Here is a 27,482-nt window from a genome sequence, read left to right on the forward strand (position 1 = left end):
GATGCTATCAGAGTCAACTTGTGGAGCCCAATTAATTGTGTTCTACAATCAAATGTGTCGCAGTCCTCTGTGCATCTTGGGCCAAGTCAAGGGACTTTAGATCTTAAATCACCAAATTTCTCGTGCTAATCAATCCGACCGATTTGACCTCGCTTGCATTTGTAATGGAGGGTCGGACGCCTCCTCATAAGCACCTCAGGCCAGTCGTGATCCCCAAAGAAAGAGCATGCAATGTAGTTTACGTATGAATGACTTAGATCGGGGAATACCCCTATATGGTCGGGTTTTGCGATATGCTGTGTAACCTTACCAGTTTAGGCAGGTTCGCCTGCGGGATATCGTCACGTCTTACTCATTTAACGGTCATGCTTCATCAAAGAAATGCAGTGTAACGCAAAGCTTCGTTTCAATGCCAAATCACACTCTAACCGGCACTTTCAGGATAGATAGGCGACACGGGGTTGCGTCACTTGCTGGGTGTTTAACCCTTTCCCGCCATGATTGACCAACCGTATCACAGAATTTGGATTATTTCCGATATACCGCACCGGGTTCGGTGGGGCCGAATGGTTAGTGAGATTGAAATCATATGTCAATCTAATACTAAGACTATGTGATAATCAAACAGAACCGAGACAATATATTGTATAGCTATTGGTGAATGATCTAGAGATTAAAGCTGCTCGTATGTTCGCCGAAAGGACTGCTTTGTATGTGATTTTCCGCGTATTGGAACCTAGTAGTATCTTGAGCTCCTCCTAGCTAGTAAGATGGACCTTATAATAGTAGGCGTCACATCATTGCTTGCTGTAAAGCTTGTAGAGATCCAGAATGTCTTTCAATAAGGTAACTAAAGAATCCTGATTTTTACAGGTCATTTTCAGTCATCGGTGTTATAGCAACCTGTATTAGCGTCAGAGACTCTTAAAGGTAGATGGTAGAAGTCATTGAGGGAGTAGTATGCAATTGATGGAGATTCAGACCTTGATGAGCAACTAGAGTGCGGTTATGAGTCGATCGAGGGTAACATGGAGAAAAATATTGACTAGAGTATGCTGCATAGAGTTGATATGACTGCGGATTTTTATCACTATACTTGGAACTTTGTGAAGATGTGGTCTCTCTATTATCAGGGTCCGCCTGGTATTGCTATGTGCTAAATGAATATATAGACTGTTCCATCCTGCTTCCTTGCTTCAAGTATGGTGTCATAGGTGGTCGATGTAGCTGTCTATAATACAGGAGTAATTACTTCCGGGGAAGAGTATAACAACGATGCCCTATTTAACCCTATACCCCGTCCGCGTCGAGTACCCTTGTCTATCTCTAATGTGATGCCCAGGCCCAATGAGATAAATGGCCTTCCTTTTTTTTCACAGGCTTGGAAGAGTTGGATCAATGATCCGGTTTAACAGTAGGCATGGTGAGAAAGGGAATGGGAGATCGTAGAACTGCCACCTAGAAGGCGTATTCACAATAACTGAGCAAACAAACAAGCAAATGGACATCAGTGATATAAGAGCCTCGAAGATCATACCGCCAAGGCAGAATCCATTTATTCTCTTCTAATCATCGTAGCTCTTCCCATCCGCATCATCCACTCCATCCAATCCCTTGGTGATTTCCATCACATGCTGGAACATTCACTGCAGTGGCCAATCAAGCTACACTCGAAAAATGGAGATGGCCAGTCCCACAAGCAGAAATAAAGCGCGGGGGACCTTGAGGGCTGGAAGCTATATCGCATCTGGCATCTCGCATCTCGCGACACCCTCTCACTTCCATCTCATCTACACGCGTCTAACATCACATCTACAGATCCAATCTCGAATGCACAGAAGCCATCCATACGGATGAATGATTCATTGGAACGAAAAACCACGCAATGTCTATTCAAGGGTCATCAGAGTGCATGCTAGAAACAAAAAAAGGAAGAGAAAAGTAAAAAACGAATCCATCATGATCATGCCACAATCCCATCCCAGGGTCGAATCAAAGAAAAACCAGATCGTTGAATCCCTCTGCCAAACACCTGGGCCGTCGTGGTCTCATTCTCCATCTTCAGCTTCATCACTCTTTCCGAATTCCCCTCACAGTGCAAGATCAGATCCGCCACAAACCCCCGGGTTCCCAAAGACAAAATAAGCAAGGAAAGGTAAGGGAAGAAAAGCAAGGTGAAAAGAGTATGCAAAGAAGCGCAGATTGGGAGGACAGGGAAAATAAAGAGATTACAGGGAATTGAGAATAAGAGAACCGAGAAGAGAAGGAAAATCACTGATATCTTCCGGGGTCTTCAGAGAGAACGCCATTTGCAAAGCACAAAGACAAACACGAAAGATGTTCCGGTTCAGAGGAGGGGAGTGCCCGCTTCACATTGGTATCATAAGCGAAGTTCGTCACGGGTGGACATCTCTCGATCGAAACGGTATGGAACGGTCTTCGAAATTCTTTTACTGCGAAGCGCACTGCACACGCTCGGCACCGCCGGGCACGTCGTCATCGTCATCCTCCATGCCGGCGCCGGCGGCACCGTGGGCGCGGGCCTTCTCGCCTTCGCTGCTCTCGATACTCTCCAGCTCAAAGTCCTCGACCATGGCGTCAGCTGGGGGCTGGGTCTGCTCGAGACGAGGGGGAGGACCTTCTCCAGGAGGTCCAAGTTCTGGAGCTGGTCCTTCTGGGGGAACTTGACATCGAACTTGATGTACAGGTTGCCGTGGTCGTGGTGGCGGAACGAGGGCATACCCTGGCCGGGGATGACCTTGATGGCATCTGGAAAAGGTTAGCAAATTGTCCAAAGGCTGGTGCAACAGGGGTACATACCAGGAGTGATAACTTCACCAGGGGCAATGTTCACGGTCATCCACCGGTCATCGAGGTGCTCGATGTGGATGGCACCGCCAGCAAGAGCGGTAAGCAGATCAATCTCAGCCTGGTAGAACAGGTCGTCATTCTTGCGCTGGAAGCGGGGGTGGGGCTTCTGCTCAATCTCGAAGACGACATCACCAGGCATGACACCGGGCATCTGGTCACCCTCACCGCGGAACTCGATCTTGTGGCCATCGCGCACACCCTTGTCGACGTGGACGTGGAGCACCTTGCGCTCAACAACGGTCTTCTTGCCATTGCACTTCTTGCAGCGGTCCTTATCCTTGACGATCTCACCCTCACCGTTACAGTCAGGGCAGACAGTCTGGAAGCGCTGGATCATGGGACCCATCTGGCGCATCATGGTCTTCATACCGCTACCGTTGCAGCCTGTGCACTCCTTGACGGCACCCTCCTTACCGCCGCGGCCATCACAGCCACCACAGATGACGGACTTCTGGAGAGCAAGCTTGGATACCTTGCCCTTGTAGATGTCCTCCAGGTTGACCTTGTGCACGTGGTGGATTGTGCGGGCCTTCTTGGGACCGGGGTCGCGCATACCACCACCACCGAACATTCCACCGAAGGGACCGCCACCGCCGCCGCCGAAGAATTGCGAGAAAAGGTCCTCGGCGTTCATGCCACCGCCGGCACCACCGTGCTCCAGACCCTCCTCACCAAGCTGGTCGTACAGTTGACGCTTCTCGGGGTCGGAGAGACACTCGTAAGCGGCCGACAGTTCCTTGAACTTCTCTGCAGCCTCGGGGTTGTCGGCATTCTTGTCTACAGACAGAGTGATGTCAGTTTGGGAGATTCTGAAAGCGCTATCGGACGGATTGTTCACGTACCAGGGTGGTACCGGAGAGCACCCTTCTTGTAGGCAGTCTTCAGCTGAGCCTCGCTACACCCGGGGGCAACCTGAAATCGACGAAACATGTTAGATCTGGACTAAATGCAAACTGGGAGAGCAGCGATGGATCGAACATACGCCCAAGAGGTCATAGAACTTCGTTTCCTTGACCATTGTGAAATGTGCGGGGGAATGGAAAGTGTCAAAAAGAAGGAATGAGGGACGATCCGATGGAATCCCGGTGAGAAATAGAGAGGCACAAAGGTCAAAAACTTGACAGTCTTAGAACCAGAAGGACAACAACTGGTGGATGGAGGGGGAGAAGAGATGGTTATCTGCAACAATAATCGAAGCCAAAAAAAGGCTTAGTAACTTTTTTGCCAGGCACTGTATGGGCTGTATGGGGCTCGTATAAATTACCAGGGCAACCCAGGCTTTGGATTTGATTTTCTCAATTTCTTGAAAGAAGATCTACTTAGAAAAGTGTGCTTTCTTTCTTTACATCTGACTATTTACACCACTCTATTTGCCCTCTTCTGGTGGTTTCTTCCCTGTAGTTCTGGCCCGAGCGCTGATTCTACGGGATTCCGCGGCATTCTATGGTCTTCGCACGTATTCCATGCGTATGTAAATTACCGCTGACTAAGACTTAATTATTCATAAGATGCGTTATGTATTCAAGACATGCATATCATGTACTAAATTAGTAGAACAGAAACGTTATACGTGAACATGTTACAACATGTTCACTTACTGGACTGTATAGACATACTCATGTAATCAGAAAATTCCAACTCGCCACTTAGCCACACGCCACTTATCGATAAAGCCGAGGGAAGGCTCTTCATGGTCCACCCGTCATAGAGGGGCGGAAGTCCCCGAATATAGACAACTTAGGCCTATATCACTCTCTCTCTCTCTCTCTTTTTTCTACGCCCACAATCCATATAACAACCATGGAACAAGATCCAGGATTCATCGCCGCAATCGAAGAGGCCAAGCAAGGTCTGGCCGAGGGAGGCGTCCCAATCGGCGCCGCTCTAGTATCCAAAGACGGCAAGATCCTAGGCCGAGGTCACAACATGCGCGTGCAGAAGGGGAGCGCCGTCTTGCATGTCAGTCTACCTTGATACTATATACCATGAATCCTAGAGCTAGACTTGGGACAGATCTACAAGTAGGGACGAATATGCTAACGTGAACATTTCCATGGAAGGCCGAGATGTCCGCGCTTGAAAACTCCGGCCGGCTTCCTGCTTCCGCTTACGAGGGTGCTACTATGTATACCACTCTCTCACCTTGTGATATGTGTACTGGTGCTTGTATTCTCTACAAGGTGAAGCGAGTTGTGGTGGGTGAGAATGTGAGCTTTATGGGTGGTGAGGAGTTGCTCAAGAACCGCGGGAAGGAGGTCATTGTGCTTGATAATGCTGAGTGCAAGGAATTGATGGCCAATTTTATGAAGGAGAAGCCGGAGCTATGGTATGTTTTTGTTTTTGTTTTTGTTTTTGGATGTTGTGATGCGCGTGGCTGCATTGGATTTCTTGTCTTGTTCATGGTCATTGATACTGATGCTGGTTGCGGTACAGGAATGAGGATATCGCTGTCTAGTTTCATTAGGCTTGCTTATGTAGCCTTAAATACCCTGAGAATTGACAACGATTCGAATCGTGAGATGGGAGTGCTTTTTGTTTCCATGTAGTCTTCTATGATCTCAGTCGGGGAAGAAGCCGACCACTTTTAAGCTCTTGGTCATGTCCAATTATACGGTCAACCGGTGGATCTCCTCGAAGAAGAACTTGAGATGCTCGGGGTCGACAAAGGGCGTAACACCTGCATGACTAATTAGCTCGATATGAAGCCCTAATATGAGGCTCAACTTACCGTGACCCAGGTTACAGATCCATCCCTGCTTGCCCTTCTTGAATCCCTTCACCATATGCTCGACAGTCTCGGTAATAGCCGGGCGACCACCGTACAGCATGCCGGGGTCCGCATTACCCTGGATGGTAACACGGCCATTAGCAATGCGCATAGCCTCACCAGCATCGTGCAGCCAGTCCAGGCCAACAACATTGTAACCCGATTGGCAAAGGTCGTCCAGAGCATACCAAGCGCCCTTGGCGAAAACCGTCATGGGAACAGGCTCCAAGCCCATCTCCTGTAGCCGCTTGGGCAGGTTGGCGGAAATGTGGCGCAGGTAAGGAAGCGAGAAGGAAGCAAACGAAGTGGGAGACAGCTCGCCAGCCCACGAGTCAAAGACCTGCACCAACTGCGCACCAGCAGCGACCTGGAGGGCAAGGTATTCCACACAGATCTCGGCAATCTTCTGCAGCAGGGCCTGTGCCTCCTTCGGGTACTTGTACACCCACTTCTTAGACTGCACGAAGAGCTTGCTGCCACCGCCTTCGACCATGTAGCACAGCAGCGTCCACGGCGCACCACAGAAGCCAATGAGGGGCACGCGACCCTTCAGTTTAAAGCGTGTGAGTGAAATTGCCTTGTAGACGTAGTCCAGCTCTGACTTCACGTCCACTTCCTTCTCCATCACCTTGGCGTATTGCCCGTCTTCTGGCGACTGGAGGGGCTCTGGGAAATGGGGTCCCTTCTTGTCCACCATCTCTACGACCATTCCCATGGCCTGTGGGATGACCAGAATATCGGAGAAGATGATTGCGGCGTCGATGAGGCCTTCATAACGTTCGATGGGCTGGAGGGTTAGGGTCGATGCGATCTCGGGTGTGCGGCAGCATTCGAAGAAATCACGGCCGCCCTTTGCTTCATGATACTCGGGAAGGTAGCGACCAGCTGTTTGAGAGAGAATCAAGGTCAGCTAATTGTTCTAGGTCGTGATCTGCATGGTAGGAATAACTCACCCTGTCGCATAACCCAAATCGGAGGACGCTCCACCTTCTCGCCTGCGATTGTCAGCTCCGCTCAACTCGAAAAATCAAGTTTTACATACCCCGAGCAGCCCTCAGCAGCAAATCGTTCTTAAGTGGCTCAAATTGTTCCTGCATTGTGTGATGTGGTGGGATGAAGGAGGAGAAGTGGAATTCCAAGTGTTCCGGGTACCGCGGCCCCGCGATCGGATCGGGACGTCGGAGGTTTTATTAGTTGTGCATCTGTCTAAAAAGCTGCCGAAGTCGAATATGATAATATTGTTTTCCTTTAACTGTTCAAATTAATTCAATTCGTTAAAATATCCAAAGTTTGAATGAATGTCTGCTCGCTCGAAAAATCAAAATCTGGGTAGACAAACGTCCCCGCATATATATATCGTCAAGCATCAGAAATATCTTCTCTACTCTTTCATACTTTTTGCCAATTAAAACATAGATTGCTTCATAGTCTCATGCGAGTTTGGAGATATCTAAAATATTTGCTAAATGTACATAAAAGACATGCATACTTTTAATTCCACCCATTCTTCCGGAGAACGGACAAACCATACAATTGCTCGTTGAGCGATTTGGTGGTCTTCTCGTCCAGTTCCGTGTGAACAAGTGTGCTGCTATCGGTGTTGATACTGGAAACAATAGAGTCCTCGGCAGGGACCCATTTTCCAACCTCAACCCGGAAGGTTTCCAGAAGAGCCTGGGGAGATGATCGCCAAACACTGGTCGAGTTAGGTTCCCGCAGGTTGTCCACGGAGACAGCAATGGTGTCCTTGGAACCGATCGAAACCAGATCAATGACGTTTCCTGAGAGTTGTAGGGTCTCTTGTTGCTTTAGCGTGTTGTCGTTTTCGAGAGTGTAGCAAAGAAGTTGGGAAGATCTGCTGCCAGTTTTAGTGTTGATAATGATCACCGACTCCAGTGGTACGTACCCTTCAAATGCAACAAAGATGCTCTTCAGGCAGTCGGCATTATCGGAGACAGCCCAGATTCCAGAAACCGTGATATCTGTTTCTGACTCAGGCAGAGAGACTTTCTGCAAGACCTGCCCCTCAACCCAATTCCACACAAGCAAATGCTTGTCGCCACCACCTGAGATGAGAACATTTGGAGCCCAGGAAGGAATGCAAAGCTTGCTAATGAAAGAAGTGTGACCAAAGCAGTATTGCTCAATGACATGAGCTTGGGGGTGACCACGGGATACACGGATATGCTCATCACGATCCGCAGTGAGGATGTAATTCCGTGGGTGACTGGTGATTGAGTCTGCAGGCCGGGTCACAGAGACCATGTCTGTCAGCATCGAAACATGACCAATAATGGCCTGATGCTCGAAGTTGAGTGCGGTAGCCTCTGCTGAAGCCTTCTTCTTCAATGCAGCCTGTCTCATCTGTTGTTCCAAGGATTCCAGGTTGCGCTTCGTGTGCACAGTGAGATTCGTGGCAGATGGAGCATATTCCTTCTCTTCGGCCACGACTCTCTTGTACTCTGAGCTGGGAATCACCGGGATAATGTACACATCGCCGAACTTGTCGGCGCACAGGATGTCATTCTCATTAGGTGTCAGAGCCAACACACTTGGCCGTTTTGGCATTGTTCTATATGTAATGAGCTTGGTGAGCTTGTAAGAGATAAACGGGCACTTACCGGACACTCTCCTTTACGAACTGCCCATTGTCTTTTAGGCTGTAGACTCGAATACATTTGTCCTCGGCGGTAAGGAAAATTACATATTTGCCTTGGGCCACAATGAGGAGGGGAATACTCGACCAAGTGAGCTTGACATCTTCCTTTGACTGCTTGCCTGCGGACTCGGATTGCTCATCCTTCTGCTCAGAGGGCGAAGATAGCTTGCGTCTCTTGCCGGGGGGCTGTTGAGATCGTCCGACACGGTCGATTCATTCGCACTCGGAAAGACATCTAGGCAGTCGCCAGTAGAAGCAGAGTATGAATAGATCTTTGCACCGGCAGCAGCAATTAGCAAATCGGACTGGCCTGCCGATTCTCTTGCGACATATCGCAGACACTGAAACGGGTGCTGGAGATAACGCATGTTGAAGTGGGCGATCCGGCTGAAGGGATTACAATTCAGCTCCAGATAAATCCCCGAATGCGCAGAATAGACTCAAATCGCAATGGCAATCGAATTCCGTCGTCTCTCGTCAAGTCCATATGGGCGGGTCTACTTTTTACATCACGTGACCCACTAGCGAACGCACCAAAAAGTTTTCCCGAAATCGCACTAAACCATTTCTCTTCTTCATCAACCACAACAACGACCTTGTCCTTAAACAACCTATCTTCAGCGAAATTAAGGAGAAATGGGGGGCAAGTCAGCTACCAAGACCGCTTACTTCGAGAAGCTCAAGCAGCTTCTCGATGAGTACCGCACCGTCTTCATTGTCGGTGTCGACAATGTCAGCTCTCAGCAGATGCACGAGATCCGTATCTCCCTCCGTGGAGAGGGTGTTGTCCTGATGGGAAAGAACACCATGGTATGTCTACCAATTGACAATACCAGCCTTGAACCCCTCGCTGACCGCTCTGATTTTAGGTTCGTCGTGCTCTCAAGGGCTTCATCGCCGAGAACCCCGAGTTCGAGCGTCTCCTGCCTCACGTTAGGGGTGTGTACTATTTCTTCTTGTCGCATGTAACCAATTGGCTAATATGAACCTCCCAGGCAACGTTGGTTTCATCTTCACCAACGCCGACCTGAAGGCCATCAAGGAGAAGATCCTGGCCAACCGTGTCGCTGCTCCCGCTCGTGCCGGTGCCATCGCTCCCGGTGACGTCTGGATCCCCGGTGGTAACACCGGTATGGAACCCGGTAAGACCGCGTTCTTCCAGGCTCTTGGTGTCCCTACCAAGATTGCCCGTGGTACCATCGAAATTGTCTCCGACCTCAAGCTCGTTGAGGCCGGCAACAAGGTCGGTGCCTCCGAGGCTACCCTCCTTAACCTGCTGAACATCTCCCCCTTCACCTACGGTATGACCATTCAGCAGGTCTACGACAACGGCCAGTGCTTCGGTGCCGATGTCCTCGACATCACCGATGAGCAGCTCCTGAAGACCTTCTCCCAGGCCATTCAGACCATCACTGCCATCTCCCTGGCTGCCAACTACCCCACCATCCCTGCCACCATGCACTCTCTCATCAACGGCTACAAGAAGGTCCTCGCTGTCGCCATCGAGACCGACTACAGCTGGCCCGAGATTGATGAGCTCAAGGACCGCATCGCTAACCCCGATGCCTACGCCTCTGCTGCTCCTGCTGCCGCTGCCGCTGCCACCTCCGGTGGTGACGCCCCCGCTGCCGCCGCTCCCGCTGAGGATGAGGAGGAGTCCGATGAGGACATGGGCTTCGGTCTCTTCGACTAAGCGCCTCCACGGGACAATGCCATGTATTAGATTTACTTGAACCAGAGCTTGAAAAAGCCCCTGGCAATAAAACATGATGCCTTGGCAATCGATTTTCTTCGGAAATCTAGGACTCGTATAATGGAACGTAGCCGCGCTCCATTGTCGTTTCCACTGAATTGGTGAGTTTTCACATCTTTTTCTTTGCTACTTTTGCTTCCACAACACACACCCTGTTACAATGTCACCCTGGCGGATGATTATACATTTTTAACCCCGAGCATCACGCCCCTCTCCGGGGCGCTTTGAAGATTAAAAACACGCAACAACAACACTCTAATTTTTTGATGACGCCATACCTTCACACATTGCTTTTGCCTCTCATTTTGACTTGCACTCGATTTGCAAACAATGCTAACTTGCGATAAGATTACAGATTCTCGCCCTGCAACAGTAGGCCGATGTCTCGTAGGCAATTCTGTAGCTGGATGATACCATTAGAACGTCTGTTCTCTTGTGTTGTTGTCTTAGTTGATTTTCAACACTCAATGAAATTATTCAGTTACAATGTCTTTCAAACTTTGTAGTCATCCTGTTGGTAGTAGTTTAAACCTCACTCGCAATTGCTACCTTAGATCAGGCCTAAGCTCTAAGCTCATGTTGCGAGGCAGTGCTACCCATCCCTTGAACTCAACGCCGTTATTGGATGACGCACCCTCGGTTGCATCGTGGGTCTGTCTTGTTGTCTTTCTCGGCATATCCAGCTTGCTGCTTACGTCTGGTTACGTTAGCAGCCATCGCCACGAGAGAGATAGCATCAAGGGCTAGTTGGCCTAAAATAGCTATACAATTGTCAAATACAAACATCAGACATTAATTAGAGATAAGACGCCTGGATATAAGCTATGTACCTTCTAATCATGACATGTGGTATCCATGCTCCATCAAAAATAGAGTGTATAAAAAGAATAATCAAATAGGAGCACACCACTATGCTCCATCTTCGGTACTCCGTCCAAACCTCCCACCAAATCCACCTAGATCACGACGGAAGAATTTGCCAATATTCTTCAGGTTCTCATTGAGATTACCCGCGGCTGTACCTTCCGATGTCTGCACGTTATTGGGCTGGAGCATGGATCCAGTCGGAACAGGAGATGACGTCCCCGATGGACTGGTGATGCCCGATCCAGACGCGGGGAGTCCTGCGGCGCCGAGGGTCGTCAGATTTGGGTTCCCGAAACGGTCGACGCCATCCTTTGCAGCGGAGATGATTGCAGAGCCGAGCATGGAGGCGTCGAAACGTGATGGCATGGCTGAGGTGGCGCTGCCGAGTCCTAGGCCTTGAGATACGGAGGTCGTGCCGGTGGCTGTGGGGCCTTGGAGGGCGGCGAGGATGGGGTTGTTTGGCTGGAGGCTTGAGGCGTAGCGGTCTGAGGCGCGGTGGAGCTGGAATAGCTCGACGAGGTGGTTTTGTTCTTGGCGGCTGCGGATGCCTTTGAGATCGAGAATTTTACGGAAGTTGTTGTTGTTGCGGTCCGCGATGTGGATTAGGTATGCTTGGACTAGAGCCTCTGGTGGTGATGGGCGGACCTGGAGGGTTTTGAGGAGCGTTTCGATCTTGAAGAAGCTTGTGTTTACGCGTTTGACGAAGCCGGCTGGAGCGGGGGCCGGGAGAAGGGATGAAAGGCCGCTCTTGAGTGTATAGGAGTCGAGGAGCATCTAGAGATTGAGTAAGTAAGATGAAAGATAGAATGGACAGGGTGATCGTCGTACCTGTTCAGCGCCAGTTTCCGATACAGGCCTGCATTGGAAAACATTGCTGATAAACTGACTCGACATGAGCTCCACCAAATGATCCGAGAAAGCACGCGCATATTGCTGCTTGTGCAATAGCTGGAGGATCTCTGATGCTTTATCTTTCGTGCGAGAAAGCATTTCACCCACATAAGAGCTCTGATCGCTGACAGCCTCGATCTTGGCCCAAGGCGTGTTACGCATCTCTCGCCAGGATGGTTCAAGCTCGACCTCGACTTGTCGCACCAGACCCCGTACAGCAGCGGACGCAATACCCATGAATGAATCCGCTTGGCTTTGCAAATCCACAGATTGCTTCATGTTCTCGTCCAACCTGCCCCTGATCTTCTCTTCCAGCTGGTTGCAAGTTGTGTAGCAGTAATCGGCGGTGTTCAAAACCGACACCAGCTCTTCTATTGTGGGGACTCGAGATGGTGTGTGTCCTGTTGGTCGCTCACTTATATAGTTGAGAAGGACCTGCTGGGCATACTGATCCAGGTATTTAGCAAATACCTTTGCAAGCTCCGCCAGGCTGCCTCCAGTTGAGAGCTTGGCGCACTGTTGCAAAGCATGCCGGTAGAATGTGAAAAGTTCAGTCGAGGATGAAATAACAATGTGCGAGTTGAATTCTTCGTCCGGAACTTTAAGGGGTTGTTGCCGGTACTTAGGGAGCAGCGCTGCGAGCTGTTTATCCTGGGCCTCGACCCAAACACTGAGGTATGGCTCAAAGGCCTCGGAGATAGACTGGCTAAACACAGGCGGTTCAGTTGAAGTAAAGGTGTCAGTAGATGCACGCGATGCAGGGGCAAAGCGGCGCTCGAGAGAATGTTCAAAGTCGAGTGTCTCTTGCAAACAGGAAAGCAGCAAGTTGACATCAATATTCTGTCCACTGCGCACAGACCGAGACAAGATGCCCTTGAAGTCATCCCGTGTGCCTTCACAAAAGACATTGGCCAGAATCTCATCGACCCGCCACGAAGTCGGGAAAATGGCCGCATTCTCTTCATCATAAATCTTCAATATGCGCCGAAACCACGAATACCGGCGGGAGATGTTATCCAAGGATCCAGCCTCTTCGTTATTTCGGAAGACCTGCCGGTACTCACGGAGCTGTGTATTGCAGTACCAAGTCACCAGACGAGACCGTGCATGATCACCGAGGGCATCTGCGACCAGACACGCCTCCGCGAGCATCGCCCGCTTGGGGCCTACTTCACCCTTTGCAAAGGCAATCTCGAAGTCCTCACAGACCTGCTCCTGAAGATCACGTTGTATATCTGCCACATTCCGGCTCAGTATGGCAATTTGGTCGATGGAGCGGTATGACTTGAAGTGGGCCATTAACTGGATCACGGCTTGGAGTAGCTGTGCACAATCCCCGTATTGTCGCGTCCGGCTGAGAGCCTGCAGCTGGTCGTATGCTGTAGTCAACATTTGCAATCGCTTCAGCGCCGTCATAGAGAGTGTCAGGTTCTTCTTCGCATTGTCCAGCTGCTTGATGTCCGCCGTCATGTCGGTGATTGCCTGCTCGGTCTTCAATGCGCGTTCCCGGACGTCGTCGATTTTCTTGAATAGCTCTGACAGATCAGCCTTGGCTGCCTGTATCCGTTCCACGCTATCGGCATTGGAGGTAACCTGCTCCTCCACGAGGGTGGCGATGTTATCGTCAAGGTCATCTTCGCATTGGTGCAGGGCGTCGGAGATCTGAGAGACAGAGGAGAGGGTGGAAGGATGGGAGAAAACGGCATTCAAGTGTTCAATCGGATCGTAGTCCACTGTTATTTCCTTAGTGTTAGCATGCACGATGAGCACGAGAGGCCAATTGTTCCGCACCTGCATCCAAGGCATCGAGGTGTTCCTCGTCTGGCGGCATGTGGCCGGTAGTTGGGGGAGTAATCGCAGTCATTCCATCAGCTCGCAAGTATCATCCCGCCCTTGGCCTCGAGACAGTTTAGGCGGAATGCGTGGAAGAGGTGGAATGGCGGAGGTGATTCGCGACCCGCATGGCTCTAGCGCGCCAGCTTGGCATCTTACGCAACCCTACATTGTGCCTACATAGATAGCATTTCCTACTAACCCCATTTTACTGCATTTACGGACAAAGAGTCACTAGACTATGTAATGTTTGTTTGTCATTTTTTGTTTTAGGTTTTGGCCCATTGGCCCATGTCCAGAAGTATGACAATTGTCCCCCATCGCCGGAGCCATGCAAATACAAATATTGAAACATTTAGAAAAGAAAACACAATCCGATGCATCGTACGTCCAACCCTTTCGGGGTGCGTATGTGTAGCTAATAACGAAAGCAACCAAGCCAAAGCGCAAGTGAATGGGAATCTAAACGGGAAGTGAGCAAAACTCACGCAGGAGCAAGGAATGCAGTTGGTGGCAACTGGTTTTGCGCCTATAAAGGCCGTTAGTACATGACGGAATGACACCAGGGGAGAAATATATGAGCTTACCTTTAGCTGCTCGAAATTCTTCCACGCAAGCTCGGGGTTCCAGTTATTGCTCGACAAGGCCATCTCCGAGAACTGAGGGGTCATGCCAGATTTGGCACTCATCTGCGCAATCAACTGTTCGCGCTGAGCATGCTCACCACCAGGAGCTGCTCCTGGAGCGTCTGGGACAGGACCCGGAGCAGGGGGAGCAATAGGTTGAGGAATTTCCGGGGTTTCGGGGATCCAGGCCTCGTGTCCACCGTAGGCGCGAAGGCAGAACATGTCGCTGACCACTCGTATAGCTCCAGGAACCACACCAGGGCCAATGACGAAGGTCCGATCGAAGCTGCGCATCTCGACCTTTCCACCAACGCTCTCTTCGAGGTGTCCGTGGATCGTCAGGAGAAGGCCACCCACTCCGGTGGGGCTCTGTCCAGTGGGATCAGGCAGGCCGGGAACTGGGTTGCACTCAATGAGCCATTTCTCAGGGAAAACGGTCATGTCGGGGTGGCGAGTGGGAGGGAGTGCATTCCAAACTTCGCGAATCTTCTCAGCACCCTTGAACGAGCGCGACATGCGAGCGCTAAGGTGGTTGATCTTTTGCAGATTGCGACTCTTTTTGATATATTCATCCCAGGCTGCTGTTTCGCTGTTGGGAGCTCTGGGGGCTGAGGTGTTGATGTTGAGTGAGAAGACCGAGTTCTCGTCGTAGACATTGTTGATCACCGTGTTGCGGTCATTATCGTAGCCAGTAAAGAACCCACGGACGAAGGTCTCTCCGATTTGCGATTCATCTAGGAAGTGTGGAGGGCGAACCGGAATAGGTGTCTTCTTTTGAGCAGCGACCTCCTCGGGAGTGCGGACCTGAACGTTATTGAGCTTTTGTAGCCTGGGGTACCATTTGAGCATAGTGTCCTTGAATTCGGGATCGGCACAAAAAGGATTGCCGGTCATATCTAGAAATTCGAGGCTGCGGAATTTCCACCGCCATCCAATCATTGATTGGGCATCTTTCAAGTTGTTGTTGGAAAGATCCAGGTTCTTGATATCGGGAACAGCCTGGGCGAGGGTTGTAACAACAGTGATGTTGTTCAGCTGATTGTCTGCAAGGCTGGCGCTTTCAACTGCAGCTCGTCTCTCAGAAGGGCTCTTGAAACCCATGTCCCACACCTTCATAAGAGCAGGGAAGAACTTGGACTCGGTAGAAGTGGTGTTGAAAATTCCCATGGCCTGCAGGTCGGGGTCGCTGGCCAGCTTCGACATATCGAGAAGCTTGGTATCGGGGTAGAATCGCTTGCTAAGGATGGTAGTCATCTTTGCCTTGGTATCGGCAGTCGAGCCAGGACCAGTTTCCACTGCGGCGATTTCATGATCGATCATAGTGTTGGGGTCGTACGGCTCAACGCTGATATTGATTCCAGCAAAGGTGTTGTTGTTGATTCGGAGCATTGTGTCGACAAGATCAGGATGAACAAATGCCACAACTGTGTCGCCTTCCACGCGCGACTAGTTGAAAGTTAGAAAGGTGCCAAAGGACCTTGACCTGGGGTCACCCAGTGGAGGAAAAGCCAATAAGCCCAAAAAGTGTCGATGATCGTTCGGTAAGAGGACCAGCCTCGGAAACGAGAGGACACGGTAGCGGGGGATGTCGAGGATTGAAGTTGGTGACCGCCATTTCGAGTGTTGGACTTACCTTTGTAATTCTTGCGCGAGGACCAGTCTTGGTGAGGGAGTTGAGACGCCGTTCAAGGAATGAGATAACGCTCCCGACGCCGCCGTCCTTGTCGGAAGCTACCTTGCTCTGTTTCCATCCACGGACGCTGAATGGAACCGATTCGCGCTTGCGGTTGTTGTTGTCGTTTTGGCGATTCTGTCGGATAGTGGCCTGCGATTCGGTACTGGCGATCGCACGCTGAATCGCATCCATGGTCTTGTCACGCGACTGAACTCGGCCACCTCGACCAGTTCGGCCAGAACCTCGGCCACCTGCAGTGGTACCTCCGGAGCGTGGAGCTGGAGGGCGAACGCCACCAGCGCCAGAGCGGCTCGACTCAGGACGTGATCCCTTGGCCCGAGAGCCACCTGCATCCATATCCATATCGCCATCTCTGTCGGTGCGAGTGGGACCCCGCTTGCGAATGCCCCCGCGATCACTACCGCCGCCGCGGCGGGATTTCATCGACGGCATGATGGTTCTTGGGTGGAGTCGAAGGACGTTGGAAGACGAAGGAGGATTCGTGGAAAGCAAGGAAAGTGGTTGAAAGGTGAAAATGCTCTAGCAAAGGAAGCTGCGCGCGTTGCGCCTCAGATCAGGCACGGAAAAAAAGTTGCAAGCATGCAAGAGCGTCGCAAGCGGAGTGCAAATCGAAAGGGAGGGTGTCGAGGGGTAGACAAAAGAGAGAAAGTATGACACAGAGAAGTTGCAGTTGCAACACTCCAAGAAATCCGACAGAGAAGTGGTCAATAAGCGCAAGAACAATGGCCGATTAGTTTAAGCAAAAAGTGACGTGAAGATCACGTGATGCAGTGATTGATAGTCACGTGGTAAATATAATGACTCATCAATGCCATTGACCAATCAGAGATTGTTTTCTGGCCTTTGAATGGTATCTCCATACATTGAGCTGCAGGTATGTCGGACTGGCATTGGATTGTCTAGCTCAAACACACTCCTTCGCGGCTAGAATAATACCGTATTTGGATTGATTTGCACATATTGGATTGCTGGTATGATTGTCTCTATTCATTTTCAATTGTTTGTTTTGTCTATTGACTCGATGGGTCCGAGGCGTGCGCGTTCAATGAATCCCCAGCTAACGTGTTCATGTTCTCTTTGATTTACAGGCACTTCTGATATTCACACTGTCCACGGACCCTAACTAAGCCCTGCGCTTCACCATATGGTCGTCAACTGACTGGCGAAATGGCAAAGTCGCGATTCACAAGGCTCGACGCCTTCGCCAAGACCGTTGAAGATGCTCGAATTCGCACAAACTCCGGCGGTGTTATCACCATTGCCTCCCTTTTAATCGTCATGTGGCTGGTATGGGGAGAATGGGCCGACTATCGACGCATTGTTGTGCAACCAGAGCTCGTCGTCGACAAATCGCGAGGTATGAATAGAGTTTCGATCTGATCGGACCCACGATGGCATCTGAAGAAGATTGGAGCAAGGTGACTGACGATTCGTATTTGATGCGCAGGAGAGAGAATGGAGATTCATCTGAACATGACTTTCCCTCGGTTGCCATGTGAGCTCCTAACACTGGATGTCATGGATGTCTCTGGTGAACAGCAGGTTGGTGTCGCACATGGTGTGAACAAGGTCCGCCTCAGTTCTCACTTGGAGGGAGGAAAGGTTATCGATGTTCAGGCCTTGGACCTGTAAGTGATGGCTCTCGGGAACCCCTTCCACCGCAAATATGAACTCATTGTCTCCCAGACACTCCCCAGCAGATGCTGCTAAGCACCTGGCCCCAGACTACTGCGGCCAGTGTGGTGGAGTACCAGACGCACCCCCGAATGCGATCAAGCCCGGATGCTGCAGCACTTGTGACGAAGTGCGCGAGGCCTACGCTCAGAAGCAGTGGGCCTTTGGCGACGGCGGCGGCATTGAGCAGTGCATCCGTGAAGGATACGCAGAAAAGCTCGCCGAACAGCGCAAGGAGGGATGCCGGATCGAGGGTGTGCTGCGTGTGAACAAGGTGGTAGGAAACTTCCACATTGCGCCAGGCCGCAGTTTCACAACCGGCAACATGCACGTCCATGACCTCGACAGCTACGTCGTTCCCAACGCACCTCCCTCTGACCAGCACACTATGTCCCACTTTATCCACGAGCTCCGATTTGGACCTCAGCTCCCTGCGGAGCTCGCTGACCGCTGGCAGTGGTCCGACCACCACCACACTAACCCGCTCGACGACACCCAGCAGGAGACCGACGAGCCCGGGTACAACTTCATGTACTTTGTCAAGGTCGTTTCGACTTCTTACCTGCCCCTTGGCTGGGATCCTCTTTTCTCATCTTCCATACACAGTGCCTACGACAAGACGCCTCTCGGTGCCCAGGGTCTTGGATATGGTTCTCACGGAAGTATCGAGGCGCACCAGTACTCGGTCACTTCGCACAAGCGTCCACTTATGGGAGGCAACGATGCCGCAGAGGGCCACAAGGAGCGTGTGCATGCCGGTGGTGGTATCCCCGGTGTTTTCTTCAACTATGACATCTCTCCTATGAAGGTTATCAACCGTGAGGCTCGCCCGAAGACTTTCACTGGCTTCCTCACTGGAGTCTGTGCTATTATCGGTGGTACTTTGACTGTCGCTGCTGCTCTGGACCGCGGTCTTTATGAGGGCGCTATGCGCGTCAAGAAGTCGCACTCGAACTAGATTCTTTTCTTGGAGATGGTATGGGGTGTTAGCATATACAGAGCATTTCTGCATGATCGATCTATCTTGATATCGAGTTTTGTGGAGCTTTGTGGGATTGAGAAGTTGGCACTTGCGGCGTTCTTGGGATACCTATAAATGCTTTTTTTGCGGTTGTGTTGGGGTCTGGATGTAAATGTTCATCTAGCAATAGCATTGACTTCTGTTATTAATTGTGGTTAATATCGTAGAAAAAGACAGTAGTGTCTACGCAACGTATGAGAAAATGCCCTAACGATGGAGGTAGCTGGTACATACACCAGGAAGTCGATCCAGATTGCCTACAAGAAACAGACCTGCAACAGGAATATCAAAGACAAACACTCAATATACAAGAAAATGCCATTAACCGCATACAATAAATCTATACTAAAAAGGGTATCATAAGACACAAGAAACCCGCTTCATGCACGTCAACTCACCAAGCCCAACACCTCACGCACCAAGAGACCCACGCGTATAACTAACCCTCCTCGACTCAGAATGCCTCTCACGATCAGCAGCAAGCTGCTGCGCAAACTTACTCTTAGCCCGAATAGTAGGACCCTTCCAATAGAAGACATAAATCGGAATCAACACCAAGAACCCAACACATCCCAGCAACGTACTCGCCCACTGGAGGTGATACTTGCTCCCTATATTCTGGTACATGGGCGTCGAATACATAGTGGCAATACCCGCTAGGAAATCCCGCGCGAAACCATTGCCGCCTGTTGCTGATGCTGAGTATGGCCCGTAGGCTGCGACCATGTAGTCGATTGTTGCCATGTATATGGCGTAGTTTGCCATTGCGATTAGGCAGGCGAAGATGCAGGGTGCGACCCAGGGGATGGGTGGACCCATTGATGTCCAGGCGAAGCCTAGGAGGCCGATTGGTTCGAGGGGAGCTATGAAGAGCAGCAGGAGGAGACGGCGTTCGGCGAGGCGGCTTGCTGCGCCGTTTTCGCGGCGGATTTTCATTTGGCGGTAGACGTCAGGCAGGAAGATTATGTAGGCTATTAGGTAGCCGATTAGGATTGAGCCGAAGGTTAGGCCTACTGCTAGGGTTGAGAAGTTCCATTGCTCGAAGACTAGGGTGAAGGATTCGGTGAAGACGAAGATTAGGGCGTCTGAGAAACCGGAGAGGAGGGAGAGGAAGAGGACGATTGGTTCGCGGAGGAACATTTCGAAGGGTCGGATCCAGATGCGGAGGACGTCGTGGAGGTCTAGACGAGGGGTTTTTAATTCGTCTGGCCCCCAGATGTTTTCGCCTGCTTTGCGGCGGCGTTTGGCTTCGCGGTCGATTAAGATTGTTGCGCGTGTTTCGGGCACGATGAAGAAGTGCATTATTTGCGTTACGGCTCCGACTATTAACTGGATCCAGAAGACCCAGTGCCAGGAGAGCCATTCACCGATGAAGCCGCCGAAAAATGGGCCTACTGTCGAGCCGCCGACGGAGGAGAGCACCACGAAGGCTACAGCGAAGCCTTGGTCGTCGGCTTCCCACATATCAGCTGTCATGCCGAGGGTGACAGAGCCTCCGGCTGAACTGAGGCCACCAAGGATACGACACACGACGATGGTGCCGAAGTTGGGTGCGAGGGCACAGGGGATTTGCCAGATGTTCACCAAGAAGAGGGAGAGCTGCATGATGGGCCAGCGGCCGAACTCCTCGCTCCATGGCGCCCACAGCTCACATCCGAAGGCGTATGCAACGAGAAAAACACACTGACCGACTCGGGCTGCTTGCTCGCTGATATGGAATTCCTCCGTCATGCCCGTCACGGCGTTGGCATAGACACCAGTGTTGAAGTTCATGGACATCTGAACGACGAAGATGACGCTGAGGATAGACCATTTTTTCCAGAATGGGAAGCAGAAGCCAAGTTTATCGTAGCAGTCATCTTCTGTGAGTTCGGGTTTACCGCCAGTACGTAGTTTGGGCGAGTCGGAGTGACTGTTTGCGTCGGAGTTGGAGGCATGTTCGGCGTGGGCATCGGCACCACGCTCTCGTTCGTTCTTCCCTTTCTGTAGACCGGCTTCGTCTTTGATTGAAGAATCTTTGGAATTTAAGGCCTCGGGCTTCTCAGAGGCCGGGAAGTCGTTTGAGGCCATGAGGTAGACTTTGATTGCGGACTATTGTATAGAGTCCACAATCATCTATATGTATGGGGATCTGGGGAAGTGGGGGCCTGTGAATGGTGGCGAAGACAGAATGGACGATCGTCCTGTGTACAATTTGTCTGAATTAAATGCATTGCAACGAGAGGCGACCTCGCTTCTTATAAGATATCTCCCAATAGCGCATCGTGCCATTCGGATCCCGGATGGCCATGTTGGGTGGTTGGCAGATATCCAACTCATCAACCAATCATAGCTGAATGGAAAAGGGCTTTAGCACTGGTTGGCACTGGAGCAAGAAACCTGTAGTTCGGTCCGGACTGTAACGGCAACCCGAACTACGTCATACTTGCCTGAACTACGTCAAACCTCAACTCGGAGTGTATACTTCATTGAATGAAATGAGGGGATTGACCGGGGCTCGGCGTCTATGTTGTCATAGCCCAGCCCTAGTTCGACTTATCAGTGCCCGTTGGTTCTATAGCCTTTCATCCTGTTCCATACCAAGATACAACGCAGCTAACTTATATTCTCTAGAACAAATCTATTATTTCGCTACTTATATTTTCCTAACTTTATTACAATATTCTACACAACAATTGATAGTCGATACAAATACCAAGCAATAGGTCTATGAAGTAAGTCCAAACAAGAACAGGTTGCAATCCTTGTCCGTCACATCAGCCCCCTGGGGCCAAATTCCAGACTAAGCAACACACAGTATAGCTATCAACCAATAACCAAAATAAACCTCGGTTCGTCGGACGTGCATAAGTACACTAAAGTATAAGTCCAGACCCTGTCTCAACATAACTTAGACTCCAATACATTTTACTGGAGCCATTGATAGACTCCTATTGGCGAGAACAACTATAACTATAACAATACTGTAGTGGCTTGATTGTGAACCTGATATGCTGCTCCGTGCGGCCCCTCAACCAAGCTAGCGGTACATGTACTTGCCGATAATGGTCTGCAGTGGTGTTTGGGATGTCGTTGAATCCGGATGGAATTGGATGTATGATGTCTCGCCTGGTGAACAGTGTATGCATGTTTCTGATATCTTACTCTCTTGGGTTCACTACATGTATGTACAACGGGTCATAAATGTGTATACAGCGCCAACACGTATCGGACAGGTTCTACACAAAAGCCTCGAAGCGAGTATACCGTGTTATGCAGTTTTCGCCCTACTTTGGCCTCTTTTTTTCACCTCTTTGTTGCCCATTTTCAAATGCCTCCGGTTACTCATTCTAGATCGTATAAAGATGGTTGGTGGAGGGGGAAGGACTTGCGGCCTATGACTGTATGCCCCTCGAGATTTGTAGTTGATAACATATCTACGGGAGAGGAGTTCCCCGACTGGGTGAATCGGGGGATCGGCATCTACATGCACAGTATTACCATAAGCATATTTAGATCCTACACTACACCACACATCTCAAATAAAAGCCAGATAATGAAAGCATGAACATTTTTACCTGATCAAATAACAATAATCAGTCTAAAACCAGAGAAGACAAAATATATGCCGAAGAGACACATCTACACGAAGAGAGAGCGAGGAAAATGATAATAGAAGAAGACGACGGGAAAAAAATATACTAGTCAAGTCAGAAAGGTAGAAACAGGTGCAAAAAAAAATGGCCAGAGTAAAGAAAATTCCCATTGTGAAGATATGAAAATGGGAAAAGAAAATCGCACGCAAATCACAAAATGAGACGAGACACCCGCGCCAATCTGCAACTCCGGTTGGATGCGATGCAACAAGGTAATGGGTACTTGGCAATGAGTAATAGAGTAATGGAAATGAGCAATGGAAGGTGAAATCATGGTAATGATAGTGTGTGCCGTGAAGAGTGGGAGAGTGAAAGGAGAAAGGAGTGCTTGTAGTGGTGGACCTGGGCTATGTTCCAGGGTTGGAATAGGTATGCGAATGGAATAAATGATATACGGTGATGATAATGATGTGCAAGGAATGTAGGTTGAGGACGGAAAGGAAAATTTGGTTTAGTGGTAGTGACAGGATAATGATAGGAAAGGTTGTGGTGATCTATGGAGTGAACCGGTCTATTTAGCGTAGCCATAGAAGCTCGGGTTCTGAGTGTGTTGGCTTTGCGGGTAGACAGACGGAGCCTGAGGAGCTTGCTGAGCAAGCTGACCGTACCACGACGATCGACGAGGCTCGTCGGGGCGGTTCATCTGGTGAAGGGCGTCCCATGTGTGACTGGCAACTGGCATGTTGTACATGGACGCCTGGCCACCATGGTGGGGTGGGTACACGGAGGCAGCCTGTTGGGGCGAGTACACGGAGGCAGCCTGTTGGGGCGACATGGGCTGGTGCAACATCGGCTGGGGTGCGTACTGTTGCTGGTGCATCATGTGCTGCTGGCGCTGTGCAATGGCTTGCTGGACCATCTGGTTCGACATTCCCTCTCTCATTTCGCGCTTCTCGCGTTCGCGAGCGTCAATAGCAGAGACGAGACCGCCGGGGTTCACCGGTGCATGGGGCTTGCGGGTGTCGTTGTTCATGTTGAAGAATGAAGAGCCGGTCATGCGGGCGACGTGCTCCTGCTCTCGGGCGGAAAGATGGATCGAGGCGTCGTTGTGGTTAAGCATGGTCGTGGCGCCGCGAGACGAGGGTCGGTAGTTGGGGTCTCGGTTCATGGGCGAGCTAGAGCGGGCGAGATGGGCCCACTCGCCCGATACCGGGCGTTGCACCATGGTGGCTCCGGATGGGGTACGGTTGTGCATGTGCATCGGAGGGCTGGGGGCTGCCCGTTGCTGTACATATTGTTCTGGAGTGAGTCCACCAGGAGTGACAGGGCGACCAGAAGCCATTCCAGGTTGCCACAGCATACTCCGTCGGTATTCCTCCTGGGAGGATGGTCTTCCATTAGCCTGGTCCATTTGGTGAGTAGGGATCGTGAGTTTAGTTCCCTCTGAGTCCCTCCGTTGATGGAGTGGCTTTTTGAGAGCATCTGAAGTGCTCGGGCGTCCAGTGGTAGGCATGTAGGTCATAGTTGGCCCAAAGTCCACATTGGGGATGTCGGGGTTTGAGGTTGGCGCTCTGTCCGTAGTATAGTGGGCGTCACCAATGACAAGATCCTTAGCTGCTGGAACTCCCACGGTCTTCATGACACCCATTCTGGGCTTGGTCGACTTGGTGGATCTCTTGCTGTAGACAGAGCCATGGGTACTGGCATAGTCAGGCGAAACCGTCGACGCATCATCGTAGACGCTTTCCTCGTCGTTTATGGCTGTTGACGATATCGGGGATGGGAGGTGAGGAGCAATTTGGTTCAGCACATCCTCGTCAAGGGTGTGGCGCAGGTCATCATAGCTCGGTTCGCCCTGTCTCTGGGACTCTTCGGCGAAAATGTCACGTGGGACTGGCTTGCGTCGGACGGACTTGCTGGTATCAATTGGAACACGCTGGGGGGATGGCCGATGAGGGGATGGCCGCTGAGGGGAGGGGCTGCCGGCAGTGTTGGGTGTGTTAGGACGATGTTCCGGAACCTTGGGCGGGCGAACTGGGCACGCCATGGTCATGGCCTCGTCGCTCGATGAGTGCGCAAGAGAGTTGTTATAAGCAACAGGATTAGGGTGGTAGACACTGTTGGCGTCCCGTTGCTGAGGCTGTTGCTCGTTTGGTTTCTGCGATTGTTTCCAGGCGGCAGTAGAAGCAGCCCCGCTCAATCCAACCCCTCCAACCGATGTGAGTTGAGAGAGAGTTGCGTGAGACATGCGGTTGTTTGCCAGTCTCTGCTCCGATGATGCCTCCGGTCGGTTGGTTGGCATCTCTCTTGGGCCATGCGAAAATGCGGGCGGACTCATAACTGGAGATGGTGGGGTGGGTGGCGGAAGCTGCTCTCTCACAGGTTCGAGATGCCCATTCTCGTAGGCTGGGAAACTCTCGGAGCTGGTGCTCTCGGCAATGGGAGCCACTGTCGGAGTTCCATCACGAGGCGTTAGGTCTTGAGCGGATGAATTAGGGGAGCCCTCGGCCAACCTACGGCCGGGTGTGGAGGCACTGTTGAAACCGGTGGTGTCGGAGAAACCGCGAGTATGATACGCAAGTGGTGAACCATCGGTCCTAGGAACTTCTTGGATAACAGCCTCCGCAGAGTGGTTGAAGTCAGGCTTGTTCTGGAAAGCAGAGACTTGACGTCGCGGGTCAACGGGGACATCGCTGTAGCGGCCAGACATGCTGGAGCGATAACGAGGCTTCGAGCTGTTGACGCTGTTGGTTCTGCTTCTGCCTGTCGAAATCCGTCGTTGGGTTGCTGCTTTCAACTGTTTCCTCCACTCCGCCTCGCTCCACTCTTGACTTCCGGGGGTCTGGAGGAGACTTGCGATATCCAGCACATCCAGATAGCCGTAGCGCCGCTCCTTGGGGAATGCAAACATGATACTCTTGATGTGGTTGGTATCAGCCACCAGGCGAGTCGGACGGCCGTATAGATTGAACGTGTCGAAGGTCGGGAAGAGGAACCGCAGCATCATCTCGAATCCAGAAACGGCAGCATGCAGTTCGGGCATGACGAAGACAAGACCTTCCGTGGAACTTCCATCTGCATGGGTAGTAATCCTACCCTCCAACTTCACCAGTGTCGACGCATCGATTAAAGCCTTGGACTGCGGGTAAATCGCATATGCCGCGTACACATTAGTGATGGTGGCAATCGGTGTCACCTTTTTGGTCTTCTTTGTCTCGTAAAACTTGATGTTTCCAGTTACCGGAATTGACAAGCGGTCATACGCCGATTTCTTGGTCATCTTGCGCGCCTTTTGCATCTCTTTCTCGTCTGGCGGACTGATCACGAACCAACACCGTCTCCACGGAGTTCCAGCTCCAAATCGCACGCGCGCCCAGTCTTCGTATTTAAATTTTGTGGGTGCCAGGATGGTGTTGATTCCATTGAGAGTTCTTCCTTTCGCGGCAATCAGAGAGCCGGTATAAGCTTCGTATAAGGATGTGTGTTCGAAAAGCGAGAGACGGATCGCAGCGGTCCATTGCGTCAATGAGTGGAAAGAGTTGAAATGCAAAAGGTATCGGTTTTTGCCAGCAGATGAAAGGCTAAGGACATTCTTTAATGGCTGTACTGCGCCATTTCGGATCGGTAGGGTCTCAATCTATCACGAATGTAAGCTCATGCCGGCCTCGGCAGAAGTCGGGACTTACCATTTTGATTGACGCATCGGCCAAATTGATGAAGGTCGCAGGAACCTCTTCGCCACCTGCTGCGTCCAGCGCAGCACCATCCCATAGCGAAAGAACGGTCCCGACAAGTTGCGCATAACATTCCACCCATTGCCGATCACCACAAGGTCGACCAACTGCGTTCGTTAGCCAGTTCCCCGCAAAGATAGTCGGTCCACCTACGAGAATCCAGATCATTCAATTTCAAGAAATATCCCTCCTGGTAGACCTTGTTGGTGTGGATGTTAAGGAAGGAGAAAATAGGCGACAGCTCCGGCGGGGTGTCGGTCGCCTGCTGCAGTAACGGCGGATTGCGCGAGAACACCATGGATGCCGGTCGTGAGCCACCTCCGTTGTGTCTTGGAGCAGATCCCACGGGTGACAACTCGGAAGGAGGCGATGCTGTCTCGGGGGGAGGAGTTTGCCACCGGGGTGGTGTATCGGAGGGCGTCACGCTCTCCGGAGTGGCGTTACTTGACGATAGTCTGCTTCCTTTGCCGGAGTCATTGTTTTTCTGACCCCCGAAGCTTGAGATAAATGAGCGAACTATGGAAAACGCAAGGGATAGTCAATAACGGGCTCTAGTCAATTTTCCGGCGCTCCGACGATCGACTTACCACGCGAACGACCCATGACGTCGGAAGTTGTGAAGATGACTCCGAAAAAAGCCACTCAACGAGTGTGACACCAGAAGGTAAGAAGCGAATGGAGATCAGTGGGATTTAAAAGGAAGCCGTTCAGCCTGAACAGGACTGAGAAAGGTTACTCCATGGAGCGCAGGGTTATGGCAAACAGTAAAAAAAAGTAAAGAGAGAAGAACGAGCGGTTAGGCCGGAAAAGGTGTGTCTGCCAAGGAAGATGACGTTGGCCTGAGCGAAAGAAAAGAAGTTGGGTTATTTGGGTAACTTTTTGGGAGATTTGGGTATATGAAGAAGATTAAGGTGGAATTACTTTAGAGGCGACTAATCTGGGGGACACTCCGTAAACTCCGTGTGACCTTAGGCCAAGCCAATGTTGCCTATTTTTACATTGTATACTCTGTACATTCTTGCAACAAAGATATGATCCCCCGACTCTAGACTAGCCGATCTCGAAGAAACTAAGACATAAGTAAATTTAGCAGTGCATGTCTTAGCCAATTTAGAACTACGGTCCATCCACTATTCGACTCTATCATATATAAGGCAACATTGTTTCCCCTTTGACCCCCCTGATTCTCTCCTTTTCCCTAACATAACGTGATTTCCTCGTTATGGCTCATTCTGGTCATGGCGTCGCTTTAAATTTGCGCCACATGCCAGCTAAAATGGGCGCTTGACCCAGATAGATGACCACGGCCGGGGCGAACAATGTGCCTCATTTCGCTACACTTTGGGTTAGTGGCTGATTGCCACAGCTCAAAGTCTCCCCAATGTTCCACGTTGCGTTGCTTCCTGCGGATCCACCATGGCGTGGCCCAAAGCAAAACTTGGCCTTCCCCCGGGCTTCGAACGCGTACTCATATTGGCCGAGCTTCACCGCTAAGGTCCGAATCTCCTGCTTTCG

The 27,482-nt window shown here is 50.9% G+C and overlaps 10 protein-coding genes across 10 annotated transcripts; 3 read left to right on the forward strand and 7 right to left on the reverse strand.

The window, feature by feature from the left end:
* Positions 1-1,848: 1,848 nt before the first annotated feature.
* N7446_003292 (type I HSP40 co-chaperone YDJ1) lies at positions 1,849-4,181 on the reverse strand. Its single transcript, XM_058512041.1, has 4 exons — positions 3,854-4,181; positions 3,714-3,783; positions 2,821-3,648; positions 1,849-2,769 (listed from the first exon to the last, which is right to left on the reverse strand). The coding sequence occupies exons 1-4, from the start codon at positions 3,887-3,889 to the stop codon at positions 2,381-2,383; spliced, it is 1,323 nt and encodes a 440-aa protein (XP_058377577.1). The 5' UTR covers positions 3,890-4,181; the 3' UTR covers positions 1,849-2,380.
* A 490-nt stretch (positions 4,182-4,671) lies between these two features.
* Positions 4,672-5,417, forward strand: N7446_003293 (cytosine deaminase; the record flags this gene model as incomplete). Its single annotated transcript, XM_058512042.1, has 2 exons — positions 4,672-4,830; positions 4,932-5,417. 2 exons carry the CDS (start codon positions 4,672-4,674, stop codon positions 5,415-5,417), a joined length of 645 nt encoding a protein of 214 aa, XP_058377578.1.
* A 60-nt stretch (positions 5,418-5,477) lies between these two features.
* N7446_003294 (uroporphyrinogen decarboxylase HEM12) lies at positions 5,478-6,735 on the reverse strand (the record flags this gene model as incomplete). Its single annotated transcript, XM_058512043.1, has 4 exons — positions 5,478-5,548; positions 5,600-6,523; positions 6,592-6,633; positions 6,681-6,735. The coding sequence occupies 4 exons, from the start codon at positions 6,733-6,735 to the stop codon at positions 5,478-5,480; spliced, it is 1,092 nt and encodes a 363-aa protein (XP_058377579.1).
* Positions 6,736-7,021: 286 nt separating this feature from the next.
* trm82 (putative tRNA methyltransferase) lies at positions 7,022-8,665 on the reverse strand (the record flags this gene model as incomplete). Its single annotated transcript, XM_058512044.1, has 4 exons — positions 7,022-7,493; positions 7,545-8,210; positions 8,260-8,483; positions 8,504-8,665. 4 exons carry the CDS (start codon positions 8,663-8,665, stop codon positions 7,130-7,132), a joined length of 1,416 nt encoding a protein of 471 aa, XP_058377580.1. The 3' UTR covers positions 7,022-7,129.
* A 268-nt stretch (positions 8,666-8,933) lies between these two features.
* On the forward strand, positions 8,934-9,990 carry N7446_003296 (60S ribosomal protein uL10; the record flags this gene model as incomplete). Its single annotated transcript, XM_058512045.1, has 3 exons — positions 8,934-9,107; positions 9,167-9,236; positions 9,293-9,990. 3 exons carry the CDS (start codon positions 8,934-8,936, stop codon positions 9,988-9,990), a joined length of 942 nt encoding a protein of 313 aa, XP_058377581.1.
* Positions 9,991-10,959: 969 nt separating this feature from the next.
* On the reverse strand, positions 10,960-13,672 carry N7446_003297 (putative GARP complex subunit Vps53; the record flags this gene model as incomplete). The annotated part of the gene is made up of 3 exons (XM_058512046.1): positions 10,960-11,691; positions 11,746-13,541; positions 13,600-13,672. 3 exons carry the CDS (start codon positions 13,670-13,672, stop codon positions 10,960-10,962), a joined length of 2,601 nt encoding a protein of 866 aa, XP_058377582.1.
* Positions 13,673-14,125: 453 nt separating this feature from the next.
* On the reverse strand, positions 14,126-16,395 carry N7446_003298 (uncharacterized protein; the record flags this gene model as incomplete). The annotated part of the gene is made up of 3 exons (XM_058512047.1): positions 14,126-14,170; positions 14,229-15,713; positions 15,901-16,395. The coding sequence occupies 3 exons, from the start codon at positions 16,393-16,395 to the stop codon at positions 14,126-14,128; spliced, it is 2,025 nt and encodes a 674-aa protein (XP_058377583.1).
* A 735-nt stretch (positions 16,396-17,130) lies between these two features.
* On the forward strand, positions 17,131-18,595 carry N7446_003299 (retrograde cargo receptor ERV46; the record flags this gene model as incomplete). Its single annotated transcript, XM_058512048.1, has 3 exons — positions 17,131-17,320; positions 17,411-17,591; positions 17,650-18,595. 3 exons carry the CDS (start codon positions 17,131-17,133, stop codon positions 18,593-18,595), a joined length of 1,317 nt encoding a protein of 438 aa, XP_058377584.1.
* Positions 18,596-19,069: 474 nt separating this feature from the next.
* N7446_003300 (uncharacterized protein) lies at positions 19,070-20,728 on the reverse strand (the record flags this gene model as incomplete). The annotated part of the gene is made up of 1 exon (XM_058512049.1): positions 19,070-20,728. One exon carries the CDS (start codon positions 20,726-20,728, stop codon positions 19,070-19,072), a length of 1,659 nt encoding a protein of 552 aa, XP_058377585.1.
* A 2,076-nt stretch (positions 20,729-22,804) lies between these two features.
* On the reverse strand, positions 22,805-26,570 carry N7446_003301 (uncharacterized protein; the record flags this gene model as incomplete). The annotated part of the gene is made up of 4 exons (XM_058512050.1): positions 22,805-25,870; positions 25,920-26,074; positions 26,121-26,483; positions 26,555-26,570. The coding sequence occupies 4 exons, from the start codon at positions 26,568-26,570 to the stop codon at positions 22,805-22,807; spliced, it is 3,600 nt and encodes a 1,199-aa protein (XP_058377586.1).
* Positions 26,571-27,482: the final 912 nt, after the last annotated feature.

This window comes from Penicillium canescens, assembly GCF_028828765.1.
Source record: "Penicillium canescens strain IBT 15451 chromosome Unknown utg000002l_segment0_segment0, whole genome shotgun sequence".
NCBI lineage: Eukaryota > Fungi > Ascomycota > Eurotiomycetes > Eurotiales > Aspergillaceae > Penicillium > Penicillium canescens.